Source organism: Dipodomys spectabilis, unplaced genomic scaffold (assembly GCF_019054845.1).
Source record: "Dipodomys spectabilis isolate Male_0828 unplaced genomic scaffold, ASM1905484v1 ptg000478l, whole genome shotgun sequence".
NCBI lineage: Eukaryota > Metazoa > Chordata > Mammalia > Rodentia > Heteromyidae > Dipodomys > Dipodomys spectabilis.
In genome coordinates, this window is record NW_024871155.1 from 550,118 (window position 1) to 570,451 (window position 20,334).

The 20,334-nt window shown below is 46.6% G+C and overlaps 1 protein-coding gene across 3 annotated transcripts; it reads right to left on the reverse strand.

Moving 5' to 3' along the window:
- Positions 1-694: 694 nt before the first annotated feature.
- On the reverse strand, positions 695-15,238 carry LOC122098449 (cytochrome c oxidase subunit 5A, mitochondrial). Of its 3 annotated transcripts, XM_042668877.1 has the most exons (6): positions 15,058-15,238; positions 9,169-9,285; positions 5,975-6,096; positions 2,877-3,000; positions 1,440-1,445; positions 695-855 (listed from the first exon to the last, which is right to left on the reverse strand). In XM_042668877.1, exons 1-4 carry the CDS (start codon positions 15,155-15,157, stop codon positions 2,887-2,889), a joined length of 453 nt encoding a protein of 150 aa, XP_042524811.1. In that variant the 5' UTR covers positions 15,158-15,238; the 3' UTR covers positions 695-855; positions 1,440-1,445; positions 2,877-2,886. The 3 variants fall into 3 exon arrangements, with proteins under 3 accessions (XP_042524811.1, XP_042524810.1, XP_042524809.1); XM_042668876.1 differs by lacking the exon at positions 1,440-1,445 and having other exon boundaries at positions 695-857; XM_042668875.1 differs by lacking the exon at positions 1,440-1,445 and having other exon boundaries at positions 695-861; positions 15,058-15,235.
- Between the last annotated feature and the right edge of the window lie 5,096 nt (positions 15,239-20,334).

Sequence of the window (20,334 nt, forward strand, 5' to 3'; positions counted from 1 at the left end):
AAAAGGCCAGAAGTGGTGCTGTGGCTCAAGTGGTAGAGTGCTAGCAAAAGAAGCTCAGGGACAGTGCCTAGGCCCCAAGTTCAAGCCCCAGGAATGGCCAAGAAAAAAAAAAAAAAAAGCTGGCAGGGAAGGAACACAACACAGGTATGACAGGCGCTGACTACCACATTGAGCATTCTCCAGACTATTTCAGTGACCACTTGTCTTTCTTTTTTTTTGGGGGGAAGTGGGGGTGGTGAGAGGGAGAATAATATTAAATTCAAGACCTTATGCTTGTTAGACCTGTGCTCTACCACTTGAGCCACATCCCAACACAAAAGAGCATCATTTTTCTCTCCAATACTGACTGGGACTTAAATGCACGACTTCCCGTTTACTGAACAGGTGCTCTACTACTGGAACCATTTCTCAGTGACCACTTTGAAACTTATTTTGCCTGCTTAGGGAATTATATAATCTGTTCCTAACACAGGTGCTTGATGGCCCTGCCACTTAAAGCAATAGGAATGCTGAAGTGACATTTTAGCCGTCAGCTAGTTTATCAGGCAGAGCACTAACTATGCTGGGGCAGCAGCCTTCACATCCGAAGCTCTTCAGCGTTGCAGCCAGTGTGTTATAGGAAGACAACGAAACCGAAAGCAATGCCCCAGCACACTGCATCTTCTACTTCTCAATGCAGACAGCCGACAGCTTGTTTCAGTTCAAACTCATTTTCCTTTTATTAAAGTCCAAGTTACCATTACATGGTTTGATACTCAATAAAGGAAAATTTGTTCAAATAAGGTAATATGTCATCATCAGCATTTCCAGGTGACTGTTGATAATCAAGTAGCAGTTCCAATAAGTCTGTGGGAAGCCCATCTGTAAAACACAAAGAATCATTAAAGAAAGGATTAATAACAGGTAGCAATCCTATTTAAGAAATAAGCCAGGTGCCAGTGGCTCACCTGTAATCCTAGCTACTCAGGAGGTTGAGATCTGAGGATCATGGTTCAAAGCCAGCCCCAGCAGTAATGTCCACGAGACGCTGATAACCAGTTAATCACCAGAAATGGAGCTGTGTCTCTAAGTGGTAGAGTACTAGCTTTCAGTGAAAAAGCTCAGGGACAGTGGCCAAGCTCATGACCAGCACACACAAAAAAAGGTGTTTGGTAAAAAGTGTTTAAAAAAGTAAGCAGGAACCAGTGGTACACACCTGTAATCCTAGATATTCAGGATTGAGGCTGAAATCTGAGGATTGTCGTTCAAAGCCAGCCATGGCAGGAAAGTCAGGAGACTCTTAGCTCCAATTAACAAGCAAAAAGCCAAAAGTGGAGCTGTGGCTCATGTAACAGGCCACCAGCTTTGAGGAAAAAAGCCAAGTGAGAGCAAGAGAGCGTGAGGTGCAGCACAAAAAATTAATCCTAGCTACTCAGGAGGATTTGAGGACTAAATTTGAGGACTGTGGTTCAAACCCAGCCTGGGCAGGAAGTCTGTGATACTCATCTCTTATTAATCATGGAAAAGGCTGGAAGTGGCACTGTGGCTCAAGTGTAAAGCACTAGCCTTAAGTAAAAGGGAGCTAAGAGATAGTACCGAAGCCCAGAGTTCAAGCCCTAGGACTGGCAAAAAAAAAAAAAAAAAAAGAGCTGAGGGACAGCATCCAAAGCCCTGAATTCAAGCCCCGCAACTGACAAAACTAAAAAAATTTTAAAAAATATAAAAATAAAAGCTTTTAAAGTTGTTTTATTTGCATTATTTCTGATGGAAGGAACAGAACTCGGGGCCTCGTATACTGGAGATAATCTCAGATTTCTCTGCCCAGGCTGACTTTGAACAATATTTTTCAGATCTCAGCTTTTTTTCTTTCTTTTTCTTTGTTTGCAGTCCTGGGACTTGAACTCAGGACCTGGGCACTGCCCCTGAGCTTCTTTTGTTCAAGGTTAGCACTCTACCACTTGAGCCACAGTGCCACTTTTGACCTTTCCTGTTTATGTGGTACTAAGGAATCAAACCCAGGGATTCATGAATGCTAGGCAAGCATTCTCTACCACTAAGCCACACTCCCAGCAACCTTAGCTTTTCTGAAGAGCTAAAATTATGGATGTGAGCCAGTAGCACCTAGCCTAGTTTTTGGTTTTTTGTCAGTTGTGGGGTTTGAACTCTGGGCCTGGGCACTGTCCCTCAGCATTTCAGCTCAAGGCAAGCACTTGAGGCACAGCACCACTTCCGTTTTTCTAGTGGGTTACTGGAGATAAATCTCCTGCCCGGGCTGGCTTTGAACAGTGGTCCTCAGATCTCAGCCTCCTGAGTAGCTAGGATTACAGGCGTAAGCCACCGCCATCTGGTGGTTTTTTGTTTTGAGAAAGAATTGCTCTGTACCCTATCTAGTATCTAGACAATCCTGTGGTTGTATTGGTTTGTCTTTCCATAGAGAACAAGTTAACCACAAAGCTTTATCACTGAATGATGGGTATGGACCTATTATTTAGTTCTAATAAAACACACAGTGATATCAGACAAACTCTACTAAAAATAAGGGCACACAGAGGCTTCTAATGTAACTATGTAGAGTACTGTTTTCTTGGGGGAAAAAACAATCAACCCACAAATGAACTATGGCAAAATGACCTCATTTGGAAATGCAAATGCGGATACACGAACACACTGTGCTGTCTGTCATCTATGCTACTTTATGCCTGAAGGAGTTCACATGGACACTTTTCAGTTATGGTATCCTCATGGCATCTTTACATCATGGAAAGAGGTATAAATGCTAACAGCTAGAAACCATCATCTCACTTGTCACTGGGCCACCACCTCTGGCCAGACCAGCCTCTCTGGGTGCTGAGCATCAACCTCCAATCTCCTCTTGCAGGAAGTGGCACGCTCTTTACCTGTGGAGGTTTACACCTTGTCAAGGCCCAGTTCTTCAGGCGTGGAGATTCCCAGTTCATCTAAAGTTGGTCTAAGTTCCTGGATAACATAGGGGTAGATTTCCTTATGAGGTCCTGCTTTGTCCTGTTGACAAAGAGAATAGTCACAGTTAACTTTCTTGAAAACTGTCTCTGTTAACAAAAGGAATTTGAAAAAGCTTTTAATCATTTATAGAAGCTAGTAGCAGACTCAACACAGGTTCTGTGCTCGTAGTTTTAAAGATAATTTGAGCAGTGAAGTTAATGAGACCCTGTCTCAAAAACTCATATAAACATCTGGGCACCAGTGGCTCACGCCTATAATCCTAGCTACTCAGGAGACTGAGATCTGAGGATCACGGTTCAAAGGCAGCCCAGGGAAGGAAAGGCAGTGAGACTCTTATCTCCAATTCACCACCAGAAAATCGGAAGTGGCACAGTGGCTCAGGTGGTAGAGTGCTCGCCTTGAGCTGAAGAATGAAGGGACAGTGCCCAGGCCCAGTATTCAAGCCCCAAAACTGACCAAAAAGAAAACCCCAAACCAAAAAACAAATAGAACAACGAGTCGGGGTTCATGGCCCATGGGTGAGAACACTTGCCTAGTATGCTCTAGGCTTTGAGTTCAACCTCCAATACTACAAAAAATAAAAATAAATGAAAATAACAAAGACAGGTGGGAAGGTGGCTCTATGGTAGAGCGCTTGTCTTACATGCATGAGGCCCTGGACTCCATTTCTCAGCACCACATAAGCAAAAAAAGCTGGAAGTGGCACTGTAGCTCAAGTGGTAGAGTACTTGCCTTGAGCTGAAGAGCTGAGGGACAGCGCCCAGGTCCAGAGTTCAGGCCCCATGACCAACAAAAAAAATAAAAAAATAAATGACAAATCTGGAATGACTGGAAAAGAAGATGGTGATGACAGAATTTTGTAAAGATAATTAAATATGCCTAGCAGGCAACAAGAAAGATTAAATTAACACAGGGAAAGTTTTTTAATTTGCTTCCAATTTGAGACCCTAACTGAATTAACTACCAGTGCTGAATGGACTGATCGCCTACAGAGCCATTTAATTATCTTACTCGTTATAACGAATGTCACTTCCATTTCAAAAAAAAAAAAAAAATGTCACTTCTCCCTTGAACTTCTCTGTTACAGACAGAGAACATGAATGTCCAGGGCAGGAGACTTCTCACAAATACTCAGTTTAACACTCATTTCTACAGTACTGAGTTGGATATTATCTGTTCTGAAACCACTAACATTCATTTCATATCACAAAGACCAACAAGATAAAAACCCTTTGCAGGGCTGGGAAGGTGGCTCAGTGGCAGAGGGCTTGCCTTGCATGCATGAGGCCCTGGGTTCGATTCCTCAGCACCACATAAGCAGAAAAAAAAAAGCCAGAAGTGGCGCTGTGGCTCAAGTGGTAGAGTGCTAGCCTTGAACTGAAGAGCTGAGGGAAAGCGCCCAGGCCCAGAGTTCAGGCCCACGAATGGACCCCCCCCCCAAAAAAAAAGAAAAAAAAAAACCCTTTGCAGTTAAGCTTTCTCACGTCCGTTATCTCCTTCAGATAAATTCTCAAATAGAATTGCAAACAACTGAATAAAAAGATATCTTGTACATTTTTTTCTTTTTTTTTGTTGGTTGTGGGGCTTGAACTCTGGGCCTGAGCGCTGTCCCTCAGATCTTCAGCTCAAGGCTAGCACTCTACCGCCTGAGCTACAGCGCCACTTCCGGTTTTCTGGCGGTTCACTGGAGATAAGAGTTTCAAGGACTTTCTTGCCCAGGCTGGCTTTGAACCACGATCCTCAGATCTCAGCCCCCTGAGTAGCTAGCATTACAGGCGTGAGCCTCCAGTGCCCAGCTTTGTGCATTTTTTTAAAAGTCAATACTGGAGCTTGAACACCCAAACCTCTACCACTTGAGCTATGCCTCCTTTTCCAGCTTTTTGCTGGAGGTAAGAGTCATGAGGGCGGTGGCTCACACCTGTAATCCTAGCTAGTCAGGAGGTTGAGACTGAGGATTGAGGTTCAAAGCCAGCCCAGGCAGGAAAGTCCGTGAGACTCTTATCTCCAATAAACCAGTAGAAAACCGGAAGTGGCACTGTGGCTCAAGTGGCAGAGCGCTCGACTTGAGCTGAAGAGTGCAGGGACAGTGCCTAAGTCCAGAGTTCAAGCTGGGGGGGGGGGGGGGGGGGGAGTCATGAGGATTTGTCTGGGCAGGCTCTGAAATAGGCTCATGTGATTTCAGCTTCTTTCAGCTTCTTGATTAGTTTGAATTATATACTCAAGCACATCTTTTTTGTGTGTATACCAGTTCTTTTTGGTTTTTTTTGGGTCAGGTCATAGGGCCTGAACTCTGGGCCCGGGCACTGTCCCTCAGCTCTTCAGCTCAAGGCTAGCACTCTACCATGCTCTACCACTTGAGCCACAGCACCACTTCCGGCTTTTTTCTTTTTGCTTATGTGGTGCTGAGGAATCGAACCCAGGGCCTCAGGCATGCAAGGCAAGCACTCTACCACTGAGCCACCTTCCCAGCCCCGTGTATACCAGTTCTGAGACTTGAACACAGGTACACAGGTGCTGTCTCTGAGCTTTTGCTTTACCACTTGAGCCATAACTCCACTTTCAGCCTTTTGGTGGTTAAAAATGAATCTCATGGACTTTCCTGCCTGGGCTGGTTTTGAACTGTGATCCTCAGATCTCCGTCCCGAGCAGTTTGTACAATTAATGTTCATTATTTTAAACCCCAAATTTTAGCAGGGCGCTAGTGGCTCATGAGGCTGAGATCTGAGGATCACAGTTCAAAGCCAGCCCAGACAGGAAAAGCTGTGAGACTCTTATTTCCAATTAACTACCAGAAAACTGGAAGTGGTAGAGTGCTTGCCTTGAGCTGAAGAGCTGAGGGTCAGCACAAAGGCCCAGAGTTCAAGCCCCACGACCACCTCCCCCAACAACAACAACAACAACAAACCCAAATTTTAGATTATTTTAACAAATTCAAATATACAACACACTGATACCTTATCAACAGGGTTCCCAGTTCTAGAACAACCTTTCCATTCACTGTCATTTCACTGACCTTAACCACCTCTAGGATGCGAACAGCACTAGCAAAATCATTTAACCGTCTGCATGCCCGCAAAGCAGCATCAATGATTTTGGGTTCTGGAACCAGATCATAGCCAACAAGTGTGTTCATCCCTGTCAATTTAAAAGAAGACAAGCAACTTTATCTGTTTGAGCCTCTATTTTCTATGAAACCCATGAGAAACTAGTGTTAACACATTCTAGATGGTTAAGATCATAGGGGATCTTCCACAGTATATTAGTTGAATTATATAATAAATAACTCAACACAGGGGAAAACATACAACAGCAGGACCCCTTAGCTGCACTGGACATTGATCAAAATGAACTAAGCAACTCAATGGCAGCGATGGGAGGGAGGGAATGAGCAGGAAAGAGGGAACGGCTGACACAAAGCGAAAGGATAGAAACGTCCATATCACCCGATGTGGAAGAAATAACTGCATCGTCAAAGCTCACAGAATTCATAAACTTTATAGACCATGATAAAAAAACAACTTGCCCCAGGAAGGTTAGAATGTGTTTGTGACTTTAAATATCACTATCTCATAATACTGTGAATTTTGTGAAATTTATGTAATCACTTAATTACAATTAAAAAAAAATAATAGTAAGCTGGGTACTGGTGGCTCATGCCTATAATCCCAGCTACTCAGGAGGCTGAGATCTGAGAGTTGCAGTCCAAAGCCAGCCCATGCAGGAAAGACTGAGACTTATCTCCAACTAACCAAAAGGCTGAAAGTGAAGCTGTGGCTCAAATGGTAGAGCACTAGCCTTGAGTACAAAAGCTCAGGGATAGGCCCTGAGTTTAAGCCTCAAGACTGGAACCAAAAAGCAAACAAAAAAACCCCAGCTAATAATAAAATTGATGATTGAATTTTCGGATTCAAAAATAAATAAATAAATAAATAAATAGCTCACAGGCTAAAGGAAAAACTCTTCATCAACTAAAGTTCTATTTTATTTTGTTTTTCAGTTGGTGATGGGGTCTGAACTCTGGGTCTGGGCGCTGTCCTTCAGCTCTTCAGCTCAAGGCTAGTGCTCTACCACTTGAGCCACAGCACTACTTCCCGCTTTTTCTGCTTATATGGTGCTGAGGAATCAAAGCCAGGGCCTCATGCGTGTGAGGCAAGCACTCTACCACTGAACCACCTTCCCAGACCAATTAAAGTTCTATTTTCATAATAATATCTTTTCAAATAAGAAAATAAGCTGAGCGCTGGTAGCCCACGCCTGTAATCCTAGCTACTCAGGAGGCTGAGATCTGAGGATCGAGATTCAAAGCCAGCGGGGCAGAAAAGTCCACGAGACTCTGATCTCTAATAAACCACTAGAAAATCGGAAGTGGCGCTGTAGCTCAAGAGGAAGAACACTCGCCTTGAGCTGAAGAGCGCAGGGACAGTGCCCAGGCCCAGAGTTCAAGCACCATGACTGACAAAAACAAAAAGAAAAGAAAAAAAAAGCATTTTACCTCTTCAACTCTTAACATGTACATATTTTGAATGCTTTAAAATAGATCCCCTGGGAAAGCAATTGAAAGCAGAGAAATGCTTAAGGAGAGAGAGCTAATGAAGCCCAAATGAGTGTATTAAGAAGACATTATAGAGAAATGCTAGTGGGTAGACTCATAAACATTCAACCATAAAATGATTGGGCATGATTACTTTCGTGTCTGCACAAAATGACATATCCACTAGACTCTCTTAATGGGAATGCAGAATTGCTGTTATTTCATTACTTCTTCTAAAGATTATTCATTAACAAGTTCCCTGGCTACAGCACAATGAAGTCATTACATTCCAGCAGAGAAGCCTTAAAGCACTTAGGTTTATTGCTGTCATTATTGTAAGATATTTAAACAAAGGATACAAGTGAACATAGTCATGTGTAAGCCATACAACCACATATGGAATTTTTGGTTTGAGATAATAATTAATGCCACTTGTTCATGTTAAAAGAAACATGCGAGTCCAGAACAAAGCAACTCATGATTAAGAATAAAAATTAAAACCCTCAGCCCATTACCCAGACTGGAAGAGAATCAAATGACAGCTTGTATAAAGTATGTGAAAGGAATAAAACTCTCACCTCTCTCTACTCAGCTAGCCCTATTTCTATTGCAATGGTTTTCTTTTTTTTTTTAGATTGAATCACCTTCTGACTTTATTTTTCTTTTTTTTTTGGATTGAAATTTATTTTATTTTTTTTATTGTGAACATACTGTACAGAGGGGTTACAATTACATGGGCAAGATAATAAGTACATTTCTTATCAAGCATTGCAGCCTCCTCCTTTGTTTACCCTTCACATCCCTTCCCGGTCTCCCCCCTGCAATGGTTTTCAATTAGGATTTTCTCACCCAAGGAACACTGAGCAACTATTTCTACAACTATAGTTTTTGTGTGTGCATGTATATGTGTGCATTTATGTGTGTATCTAGTGGCCGAGGATACTGCTTAAGTACTCTACAGTGCAAAGGACACCCTCCTCCTCCAATGACAAAGAACTGTCTGGCTCAAAATGTTAAGTAGTTTAAAAATCCTGGTTTAAAACCCCAGGCCTAGCTGGGTGCTGGTGGCTCACGCCTATAATCCTAGCTACCCAGGAGGCTGAAATCTAAGGATCCCAGTTCAAAGCCAGCCTGGGCAGGAAAGTCCAGGAAAGTCCGTGAAACTCTTATCTCCAATAAACCACCAGAAAACCAGAAGTGGCACTGTGGCTCAAGTGGTAGAGCTCTAGCCTTGAGCTGAAGAGCTGAGGGACAGAACTCAGGCCGAGTTCAAGCCCCAGGACCGACAAAAAACAAACAAACAAAAAAACCCCAGGCTTGGGGTTGGGAAGGTGGCTCAGTGGTAGAGTGCTTGCCTTACATGCATAAGGCCCTGGATTCCTCAGCACCACATAACTAGAAAAAGCCAGAAGTGGGTGCTGTGGCTCAAGTGGTAGTGCGCTAGCCTTGAGCTGAAGAGCTGAGGGACAGCGCTCAGGCCCAGAGTTCAGGCCCCATGACCAACAAAAAAATAAAAAATAAAAAAAAATTCCAGGCTTAAAAATTCTACTCTACGGAAACACTTTAGAAACTTGTTTACACTATGTATGTTTTCAAAATAACTGCTTTCAACCAAGTAGTGAATTCAGTTCATTCTTACATACCAGAACAGACAAGTGTGCCCATGTTCCACTTACCTTTACGCAGTTCCCAGGCATCTATGTCTGGCTTGTTGAAGTATGTCACCCAGCGAGCATCGAACTCCTCATCTGTCTCATGTGACCCATGGGAATAGCAGCGAGCTGACTGGATAGCTACAAGGAAAGTGAATAATGATTTCAATGCGTGAAACAGTCCTTGGGGGCTGGTGGAGTGGCTCAAGTGCTAAGAACACCTATGAAGGAGCCCAAGGCTGGCTTCAAACCTCAGCAACGAGAAGAAAAGTAATAAGGCCAGCCCTTGACATATATTGCCTAGTGTATTTAGTTATTTTTTTTGACACAAGGTTTGTGTAGCACAAGCTGGCCCCAAATGTACAATCCTCCAGCCATAACCAGTAGAGTACTGACTGGGATTACAGCAGCTCTGTTTTCTTTTCTTTTTTTTTTTGGTCAGTTGTGGGGCTTGAACTCAGGGCCCTTTTACTCAAGGCTAGCACTCTACCAATGTGAAACAGCCCCACTTTTGGTTTTTGAGTGGTTCATTGGAGATGAGTCTCACAGGAACTTCTCTGCCTGGCCTGGCTTCAAACTGAGATTCTCAGATCTTAGCCTCCAGAATAGTTAGGATTACAGGCATGAGCCAAGAGTGCCTGGCACACTCGCACGCATGCGCGCACGCACACACACACACACACACCCCTACCTTACCAAAAACCTCTCAATAAATACTATAGTTCTAAGGACACACAGAAAGCTAAATGCTAAGAGGATCTTCTGTATCTCTAATGTAAGAGTGGGCAGGAGGAAGAATAGAGGAAAAGCAGAGAAGAGGAGCCAATTCAGGAGATGGATGTCACTATTAGATTGTAATCCTCACCTAAATTGTTGTTTGAGCTTACAGCAAAATATCTGCCTCAATTTTCCCAGAGATATAACTTATCTTCACAACAGAGGCCAAGAATGAAGTAAAATGTGTGCAGAAACATGCTGAAGTGGCTCACACTTGTAATCTGCTCAGGAGGCTGAGATCTGAGGATCAAGGTTGGAAACCATCTTGGGCAGGAAAGTCGATGAAACTCTCATCCCCAAACCACTGAGAAAAAGCTATAAGTAGCACTGTGGCTCAAGTGGTAGAGAGCTAGCCTTGAGCAAAAGAAGCTCAGGGATAGTGCTGAGGCCCTGAGTTCAAGCCCCAGGACTAGCCAAAATTTAAAAAAGGGAGGAGGGAGGCATGTTTCCACTTCAATATACCCAAATAATTGAGACTATGTAGACATTTAATGAGCTTACAAGACTAATACATTGATGTATCAGAAAACATAGGTTGTCATAACCCTCTACTTCACTGATAATCTGTTGCCAGGCTGTTAGCTCCACGCCTGTAATCCTAGCTACTCAGGAGGCTAAGATCTGAGGATCACAGTTCAAAGCCAGTCCAGGCAGGAAAGTACATGAGACTCTTTAGTCTCCAATGAATCACCTGTGGCTCAAGTGAGCTGAAGAGCTCAAGGTTAGTCCCCAGGCCCAGAGTTCAAGCCCCAGAACCGACCAAAAAAAAAAAAAAGCTTCATCTCCAATCTTTATCCTAGCCCTAGTAAGTTTACCCTCTTCTACTCAGTTTGCTCACTGCTGGGCCCATACGGGATTTCATGCATTGGGAATACACATACATCTCTTCCATGAATAAAATTATATTCCTAAACCAGGCAACAGTGACACACCTATAAACCTAGCTACTCAGGAGGCTGAGATCTAAGGATCACTTTGAAGCCAGCCAGGGCAAAAAAGTCCATGAGACTCTTTTTTTTGGTAGGTTGTGGGACCTGAACTCTGGGCCTGGGCACTGTCTCTCAGCTCTTCAGCTCAGGGCTAGTGCTCTACCACTTGAGCCACAGCACCACTTCTGGTTTTCTGAGTGGTTTATTGGAAATAAGAGTCTCACAGACTTTTCCTGCCCAGGCTTTGAATCGTGTTCCCCAGATCTCAGCCTCCGGAGTAACTAGGATTACAGGCATGAGCCACTGGCGCCCAGCTTCCATGAGACTCTTATCGCCACTAAATTACAAAAAAAAGCCAAAAGTAGAATTGTTGCTCAAGTGGTAGAGCACTAACCTTGAGCAAAAGAAGCTCAAAGACACTGTCAAGGCCTTTTAGTTCAAACCCCAGGACTGGCAAACACACACAAAAAAGTCCTTAACTGCAGTGCTACAGCAGATGTATTCTTAATCCTTTTCTCCCATATACTTAAAGTTTTTATTAGTACACATTAACACTATAAGGGATAGATAATTCCACATGTGTACTGTGTACTTCATACAAATTCATGCCCTCATCATTGTTTTTTAGAGGAAATGATACAGGCATCTCCACCACCACCTAGTAGTTACACTCAAAAGGCAAATTATGGTGAATTCCTTTGCTTTGATACAACCTGAAGATACCAGAGGAGAAAAAGAGAGAGGTTGATAAGCTGGCTGTGTTGCTCAGAGGGAGAGACGCCCTACCCTCTCCCAGGTGAGGCTGCCGGCCTGGACTTCACAGGTTCTAAAGGCCCGACTAGAGAACTTAACCATTAGTTTGCATAATCTATCAACTCAGCATGTAACTGGGAAACTATTATATCATTATGTTTCAAACTGGAGACTTAACTTTTTTATTGCTACTTTAGACTCCTCTCTAAATCCTCTAGATACATTCACTTGACCTTATCCTCATTCAAGAAATGAAATTTGGGCTGGGAATGTGGCTTACTGGTAGGGTGCTTGTCTAAGCATGCATGAAACTCTGGGTTCGATTCCTCAGTACCACATAAAAAGAGAAGAGAAAAGGTTGGAAAGTGAGGCTGTGGCTCAATGGTAGAGCACTAGCCTTGAGCACGAAGAGTCTCCGGGACAGCACCCAACCCCTAAGTTCAAGCCCCACAACAGAGAGGAAAAAAAAAAGAAAAAGAAATTCATGCTGAATGCCAAGTGGCTCACACCTATACTCCTAACTACTCATGAGGCTGAGATTTGAGGACCTCTGTTAAAGTCCATGAGACTCTTCTGATTAACCACCAGAAAACTGAAAGTGGAGCCTGTGGCTCAAGATGATGAGTGCCATCCTTGAGAGAAAAAGCTCAGGGACAGTGCGCAGACCCCAGGCCGAGTTCAAGCTCCTGGACAAAAAAAAAGAAAAGAAATAAAATTCATTTTCATGTTTGTTTTTTGAGACAGGGTCTAAGTAACAGCCTCCCTAGTGCTGAGATGATATATATGCAGGCTACCACGCCTAGCTTTTCTGGCTTTTGTGGTGCTGAGAACCAAACCCAGGGCCTCCAAGAAAACAAAGCACTCATACTAGAGACACACGCCCAGCCTTTGGTTCTCTACTCTGTTTTTGAGATAGGGTTGCGGCTTACTTTCCCTATCTTGGCTGCCTCCACCTCGCCTCGCAATAGCTGGTATTACAGATGCGTAGCACCATATTGGCTCTCTTCTCTGACTTTCAATAGAGTAAAACCTCTAGTCTCATACTGGTCCTTATGAGGCACAAATCTCCACTAGTGTTATCCAAAAATGAATGGGCTAGGGACATGGTTCAGTGGTACAGTGCTTGCCTATAGGGCCCTAAATTCCATCCATAGCATTGAAAAATCCAAAACTGAAATGCATAGTAATACAGCAAATACATGCAGTTTAGACCCCACGCTACATAGAGGATGGAATATGTTATGTAGCCTTGAAGCTATGTGCAAGTAGGCTTTGTTATGTTCTGGCCACAAAATCCCCTAACCCTTAGGGGGCACTAATCAGACTCAATTTCATCCTTTACCAAGGCACAGTTGTATTAAGTACTTCTGCTAGACAAGATGATAAGAGTTACACTATCTCATTTAGCTTCACAACTACCCCAAATTACTTTGACTTTACACAAAAGGCAGCTGAGACTTAAGGTAAAGTAACATGCCAAGAATCACACATATAAAAAGCAGCTGACATTGCTTATGACCAACACTGCCTCCTAGTGGCAATTACATGGGACAAACATCTAAAATAAAGCCATTAGTTTAATGGCTTGGGAGGGTGAACAGAATAACTGAGAGATAAATCAACAAGGAAATAATTTACTTAGTGTATGGTTTGCCAAAAATTTCTGCCATTTCCCAAACCTGCTTTAAAAATGTAGAAGAGGGGCTGGGAAGGTGGCTCAGTGGTAGAGCGCTTGCCTTGCATGCATGAGCTCCTGGGTTCGATTCCTCAGCACCACATAAGCAAAAAGAAAAAAAAGCCAGAAGTGGAGCTGTGGCTCAAGTGGTAGAGTGCTAGCCTTGAGCTAAAGAGCTAAGGGACAGCGCTCAGGCCCAGAGTTCAAGGCCCATAACCGACAAAAAAAAAAAATCCAAAATGTCATCTGAAAAAAAGTTTAAGTATTTGCTACTTTTGCAATAAGGAAAAAAAAATGACTCCACAAAATCCGAACAGCAGAGTCAAGGCTAACAACCAAAGCTAAGAAACAGAAAACATTTCCACTGCTAATTGAAGAGCTAGTTCTCAAGGTGGGCCTCATTTTCTTCTAAAACAAGAATTTCTATGGTGTCTAAGCTTACTCCAGCCCTATTGTTCTAGGACGCTTAAGCCCAAACTGAATGAGGTGAAAAGTATCCTTTAGGTTCAAAGAGTCAAACAGATAATGTCAGTTTTTCAATGTGTGAGTTAATGTTTCAATGGGCCTAAATGTAGGCCTTAAAACCTACGTTTCATATTTTACACCATAATCATGGACTAGCATTCAAGGGCAACTCCTGTTAACTAAAAAGCAAGGTGCTAGGTAGGTGCCTGTGGCTCAAGACTGTAATCCTAGCTACAGAGGAGGTTGAGATCTGAGATCGTGGTTCTAAGGCAGCGTGGGCAGGACAAGTTCGGAGACTCTAATCTCCAATTAACCCCGGAAAGGACGAAAGTGGAGGTGTGGCTCAAGTGGTAAAGCTGGTAAAGCACTACCCTTGAGGCGAGGAAAAAACAAAGCGACAGCGCCCGGACTGAGTTAAAGTCTAAGACCAGAAAAAGGGAAGGCGGGGGAAGGAGGAAGCTGCAAGCTCAAGTGGTAGAGCAGCAGCAGCGAGGGGGGGGGGGGGGGGAATCTACCAACGCCCAGAAGCTGAGTTCACACAGAAAGAAAAAAGGAAAGAAGGAAGAAAGGAAGAGTACAGCACTAACGGGTTCCTAGGCGAGACCCTCTCTCCTGGCGTCAGACAAATAAAATATATGGCTGGGACGTAAATAAACCGTGGCTGCGATGTAGGTAGTTTGGTGGCAAGGCTTTGCAGGTGCAGCGTCCTGGGTACCAGGCCCAGTACCAGAAGAAACATCAACGACTTCGTGTGGGACACGCAATCTCCCAGCACACATGCAGGGAGGCAGCGACAGAGGAGCCAGGGTTCGCACTCCGGCGACCCAGTGTCCTCCTCCGAGCTGGGGGGGGCGACGACCTTCGGAGCGAAGGAAACCCGGCAAGCCGCCCGGGTTCCGAGCGCCCAGAGGTCGGAACGCGGCACAACCGTCCCCCGGCGCCCGCATCCGGCCGCTCACCGGACGTCGGGGTCTCGGGGCGGGGAGGGCGCGCCGCGCCCCGGGCTCAATGTCACCTTCGCCGGGCGCCGCGGGCCAGCCGGCGGCGGGGTCGGCCCAGGTCACGGCCGGGGCCCCCGGGGACGCCAAGGGGGCCGCCGCACCCCGCTTCCTGCGCCCCCCTCCCCGGCAGAGACCCGCCGCGGGGGCCGGCCGGGCCGCGGGCCGACCCCCGGGAAGCAGCCGGGGCGGCCGCGGGGGCCGGGCGCGCGGGGCCCGGCCTAGGCCGCGGGGGGAGCCCGCCCTCGAGTGGCGGCGGGGGCCCAGGTCACCGCAAGGACACGCGGACGCGGGCGGCGGCAGCCGTTGGGCTTACCGGCGGCGGGGCTGAGGGCCGGGGCTGAGTGCTGCAGGCCTCGGGGACCCGCCCGGACGGCGGCGGCGACGATGCAACGGCGGAGAGCGGCGCCCAGCATCGCGGCGATGGCGGCGCGGCGGCGGAGGCTGCGGAGAAGCCGGTGCGAGCTCGCGGGCCGCTCCGGATCCGGCGCGCGGGGGGCCGGACTCACGCACGGACGTCAGGGGCGGAGCCTCCGGAAGGACGAAACACGCGCTTGTGGGCGGAGCCTGGGGGAAGGACGCGCCCGACGCCGGTGGGCGGAGCCTCCGGGAGGACGCACCTTGCGCCCCTGGGCGGACGAAGGCGGCGCGCGGAGGACAAACTTAGTTAGCTCCGCGTACGGTTTTTTTTCTCCCGCTAGTCCCGCGACCTGGAGGGTCGGAGTGAGTGGAGGGTGGGAGGAAAGCGAGGGACGGACAATAGACAGTATCAAGGTTCGAGTCCCGTAGTGGAGCAGACCTTCCCACTTCTTTATGGGAAGGATGACAATAACAAGGACAGAACTATAATAGCAAGTACTGTGAGCCAGGCGCCCCAGGCGCACCCTGGTCATCCAGCGGCTCTGGAGGCTGAGATCTCAGAATCCCGTGCGTAAAGTCCATGAGTCTTACTTCTCTTTTGTCTTTTTCTTTATTTGGTGGCAGTCCTGAGGCTTGAACTCGGGGCCTGGGCACTGTCCCAGAGCTGCTTTTTGCGCAAAGCTAGCGCCTTACCACTTGAGCCACAGCCCCGCTTCTGGCTTTTTGCTGGCTCACTGGAGAGAGGAGTCTCACAGACTTTCCTGCCTGCGCTGGCTTTACACCTCGATCCTCAGATCTCAGCCTCCTGAGTAGCTGGGATTACAGGCGTGAGCCACCAGCATCGGACTATGAGCCCATTTCTTTTTGGACCGGACCGTGTCTCCCCTTCCTTGACTCTCTCCCAGTTTTTCCCTCCTGTCTCCACCCACAAGCTGTATAGTTCATTTTCAACATAGTATCTAGAGAGTTCCACTACTACAGTTGTTCATGCTTTGTCCTTCCATTTCTGTATAACTAAGGTATATTATATTTTAAAATAAAAGCGGAAGCTAGGCACTAGTGGCTCAGTCCTAGCTACTCAGCAGGCCAAGATCTGAGGATCATGGTTCCAAACCAGTCCAGGCAGAAAAAAAAAGTATGTAAGAGGCTGGGAAGGTGGCTCAGTGGTAGAGTGCTTGCCTTGCATGCATGAGGCCCTGGGTTCGATTCCTCAGCACCACATAAGCAAAAAGAAAAAAGCCGGAAGTGGTGCTGTGGCTCAAGTGGTAGAGCACTAGCCTTGAGCTGAAGAGCTGAGGGACAGTGCTCAGGCCCAGAGTTCAGGCCCCACGACCAGATCCAAAAAAAAAGTCTGTAAGACTCTAATCTCCAATTAAGTGGCAAAAAGCTCCCATGGCTCAAGTAGGTAGAGCATCAGCTTTGAGCAAAAAAAAGCCAAGGGAGAGTAAAGTTCCTTAGTTTGAGCCCTAAAACCAACACAAAGAATAAAAGAAAAGAAAAAGCTAAGGGACAGAGTCCAAGTTCTGAGTTCAAACCCCAGAATGAACAAAGGAGAAAGAAACACTGGAGTCCTCTGGCTGGGTATAAACACCCAATCACCATGGTAAGCCTGGCATCTTCACAGGGCAGGAGACTCCAAGAGTGCAGATGAATGAGATTGCAGTGAGGACAGACAACTTTGGACATTGTCTCTGGGGCTGGACAGTTGCAGACTTTCATGTGGCATCAGAAGGTCTTTCTTTTCTTTTTTTTTTTTTTTGGGGGGGGGGTCCGGTTGTGGGGCCTGAACTCTGGGCCTGGGCGCTGTCCTTCAGCTCTTCAGCTCAAGGCTAGCGCTCTACCACTGGAGCCACAGCACCACTTCCAGCTTTTTTCTTATGTGGTGCTGAGGAATCGAACCCAGGGCCTCATGCATGCAAAGCAAGCGCTCTACCTCTAAGCCACCTTCCCAACCCCGGTCTTTCTTTTCTTTTTCCTTTTTTTTTTTTGTCTAATACTGAGAGTTGGACTCAATACCTGATACGTTCACTCATCGGCTAGTGCTCTACCAATTGAGTCACCTCCAATCCCACCAGCATCATCATAGTTGAGAAATGTGGTTCTGTGAGTCCATTCAGGAACTCTCCAATGGCTTCTCATGTGTCAGGAGCTGGGCAGGGAGTAGGGCAGGCTGGCAAGATTCATTCAGTTATGGGCTTAAGCTTCAGCAGGTGCCCATAAGGCTTGCCAAAGGATTATACTGGTGAGGGCACAATTTCACACGAGTATATGTTAGAATCCTGAGGCGAATTTTTCTTTCTTTCTTCTCTACCTCTTCCTTCAGCCATCTAGGAGTCTACACCATCTGTGTGCTCTTATAGACAGGATGATGACAAAAACTGCCCACCTAAGCTGGGCTCTGGCTGCTCAAACCTGTAATCCTAGCTGCTCAGGAGGCTGAGATCTGAGAATCACAGTTCCAAGCCAGCCTGGGCAGGAAAGCTCATGAGACTTTGTCTCTACTGAACTATCAAAAAAGCCAAAAGTGTGCCAGGTGCTGGTGGCTCACGCTTGTAATCCTAGTTACTCAGGAGGCTGAGATCTGAGGATCATGGTTCAAAGCCAGCCCAGGCAGGAAAGTCCATGAGACTCTTATCTCCAATAAACCACTCAGAAAACTGGAAGTGGCCCAGTGGCTCAAGTGGTAGAGCGCTAGCCTTGAGCTGAAGAACTGAGGGACAGCGTTCGAGCCCAGAGTTCAAGCCCCATGACTGACAAAAAAAAAAAAAAGTCAAAAGTGGAGCTGTGGCTCAATTGGTCAAGTGCTAGCACTGAGGGGAGGGGAGGAAACTCAGAGACAACACTCAGACTCTGAGTTCAAATCCCAGGACTGGGATCAAAAAGAAAAAAAAAAAAGCAACAACATAAACTACTCAATTAATGGGGTTGGAAGGTGAAGGGCCAGGGTTGAGAGGACAATGTGTATGTCACTCCACAAAGGACTCATCTCCCTCCACAACTGGGCAGTGTATGCAGTTGATTGGAAGTTGGAATGATTGCCATGGCAGATTCATGGCTAACTGAGGACAGGCAGCTTCTGAAGCTTTTGTGTGTGTGTGTCGGTCTTGGGGCCTGAACTCTGGGCCTGGGCGCTGTCCCTCAGCTCTTCAGCTCCAGGCAAGTGCTCTACCACTTGAGCCGCAGCACCACTTCCAGTTTTCTGGTGGTTCATTAGAGATAAGAGTCTCTGGGACTTTCCTGCCCAAGCTGGCTTTGAACCTTGATCCTCAGATCTCAGCCTCCTAAGTAGCTAGGATTACAAGCGTGAGTCACTGGCGCTGGGCTTCTGAAGCTTTTACTGTGCTGAATCTGGAAGCCTCCCCTTTCCTCCTCTACAAACCCCTAATTCACTGGTCCTCACACAGGCGGTCTCCTGGAATGCCAGAAGACCTAATGCTGTAAGAGAAGCCCTATGGTTCCAGGCTGCCTGGCTTTGCTAGCTTTCTAGTCTGCCCCATTTCCATCCCCATGATTACAGTGTGTGTGTGTGTGTGTGTGTGTGTGTGTGTTGCAACTGAGCTTGAACTAGGGCCTCATGCTCTTGGTTGCCTTTTTCAATCAAGGCACTCTACCACTTGAGCCACACCTTCACTTGCAGCTTGTTGGTGGTTAATCAGAAATAAGACCCTCATGTACTTTTCCTGACCAAGCTAGCTTCAAACTTAGATCCTCAGATTTCAGCCTCCTAAATGGACTAGAATTACAGGCATGAACCACTTGTGCCTGGCCTTTTCCATGCTTCTTGGGTTGTCTATGAGAGGGTCAGCCAAGAACAGCTAAACCTATTGACTCTCCTTAGGGACTCATCAAGAAGAGCAAATCAAGCTAGAGAAGGCTAATGGCAGTAATCCCAGCACGGAGGCTGAGGCAAGAGGAGCTAGAGTTCAAGGGCAGATCAGGCTGCACTACCTCTTGTCTCAAAAAAAAAGAAAGAAAGAAAGAAAGGAAGGAAGGAAAGAAAGACACACAAGAGCCCCTGGCTCAGGCCTATAATCTTGGCTACTCAGGAGGTTGAGATCTGAGAATCACAGTTGGATGCCAGCCCAGGCAGAAAGTCTGTGAGACTCATCTCCAATTATCCACCAAAAAGCCAGATGTTGAGTTTGTGGCTCAACTGGTAGAACACTAGCCTTGAACACAAAAGCTCAGGAACTGCATCTAGGCCCTGAGTTCAAGCACCAGGGATGATACAAGGGGGAAAAAAACAACAACAAAGGAAATCAGAAGAGGCAATCAGGGAGTCTGGACAAGGCTCAAAGTACAAGCAGAGATTTTTTTTTGGGGGGGGGAATGTCCACCCTCCCTGGAGACCTCCCCACAATTACAGAAACCTACCTCTTGTCATTAGCACAGGATTTCTTTTAGGGGGTCTGCCAGCAAAATAACTCACACAGGCTTTGTTTCCCATCTCTCCCTTTTCAGGGGTTCTGCTGAGTTGCAGTGGGGGGAGTCTGCTCCTGAGACCATGGGGTTACACTCACCCCTCCCACTCTTTGCACACAGTGACACCCCCCCCCCCACCTCAGCCTACTTAAGAGCTGGGCGAGGAGACAGGCAGGGCTCCAAGGCTGTTATCTCTCAGCACAGCTGTTCGGTAGCTGGAAGCGGCAGCTTATCAGGGAGCCTGCAGTGATTCAGAGCCCAAGTCCCAGCTTCTGTGCTGAATAGTAATTTCTGGCCATGAATCTGTGCTCAGCCTCTCTCCTCCCCCCTCTTCCCAAGGGTGTGCTGTCCTTTTGCAGAGAAAGGGCAGTCAAGGGGAGATCCTGCTTGGGGCACTTCGTGCCAGGCTTCTGGGCAAGGCTGTGGATGGCAAAGAAGACTGCAAGCTTAGGAACCTTCGTGCCCTTCACGGTGACCCTCACAAGAGCTCCACCATGTTCTTCTCCCTCCCCTACCCCCAAAGGAGGAGCTGCCCCTTTCCCCCTCTGTAGGGACATAAAAGGGGGAGGGGGCACAGATTCCCTTCCAGCCATACAGTTGCTGATTCCCAGAGCCCAACCAAGCAGGGCAGGAGAGCCGGGGCTTGGGCAGTGTGTCCCCTTGCAACCATTTTGAAGTTCTGCTTAACCCTGAAGATGCCAAGGCTAAGATGGAGACAGAAGGGGGAGGGGGAGTAGGCAGGTGAGTAGGAAAAGACCTGGGGACAGAGCTATTATTGTATTTGTTTTATTGGGAGCAAAACTCCTCCAGC

What these genes read in the sequence shown, in the direction of transcription:
- LOC122098449 (XM_042668876.1), bottom strand. Translation starts at nt 15,157, where the DNA reads ATGCTGGGCGCCGCTCTCCGCCGTTGCATCGTCGCCGCCGCCGTCCGG. An exon ending in TGCCTGGGAACTGCGTAAAG is followed by an intron (nt 6,097 to 9,168) that starts GTAAGTGGAACA and finishes TTAAATTGACAG; the next exon opens with GGATGAACACACTTGTTGGC. An exon ending in GCATCCTAGAGGTGGTTAAG is followed by an intron (nt 3,001 to 5,974) that starts GTCAGTGAAATG and finishes CTTTGTCAACAG; the next exon opens with GACAAAGCAGGACCTCATAA.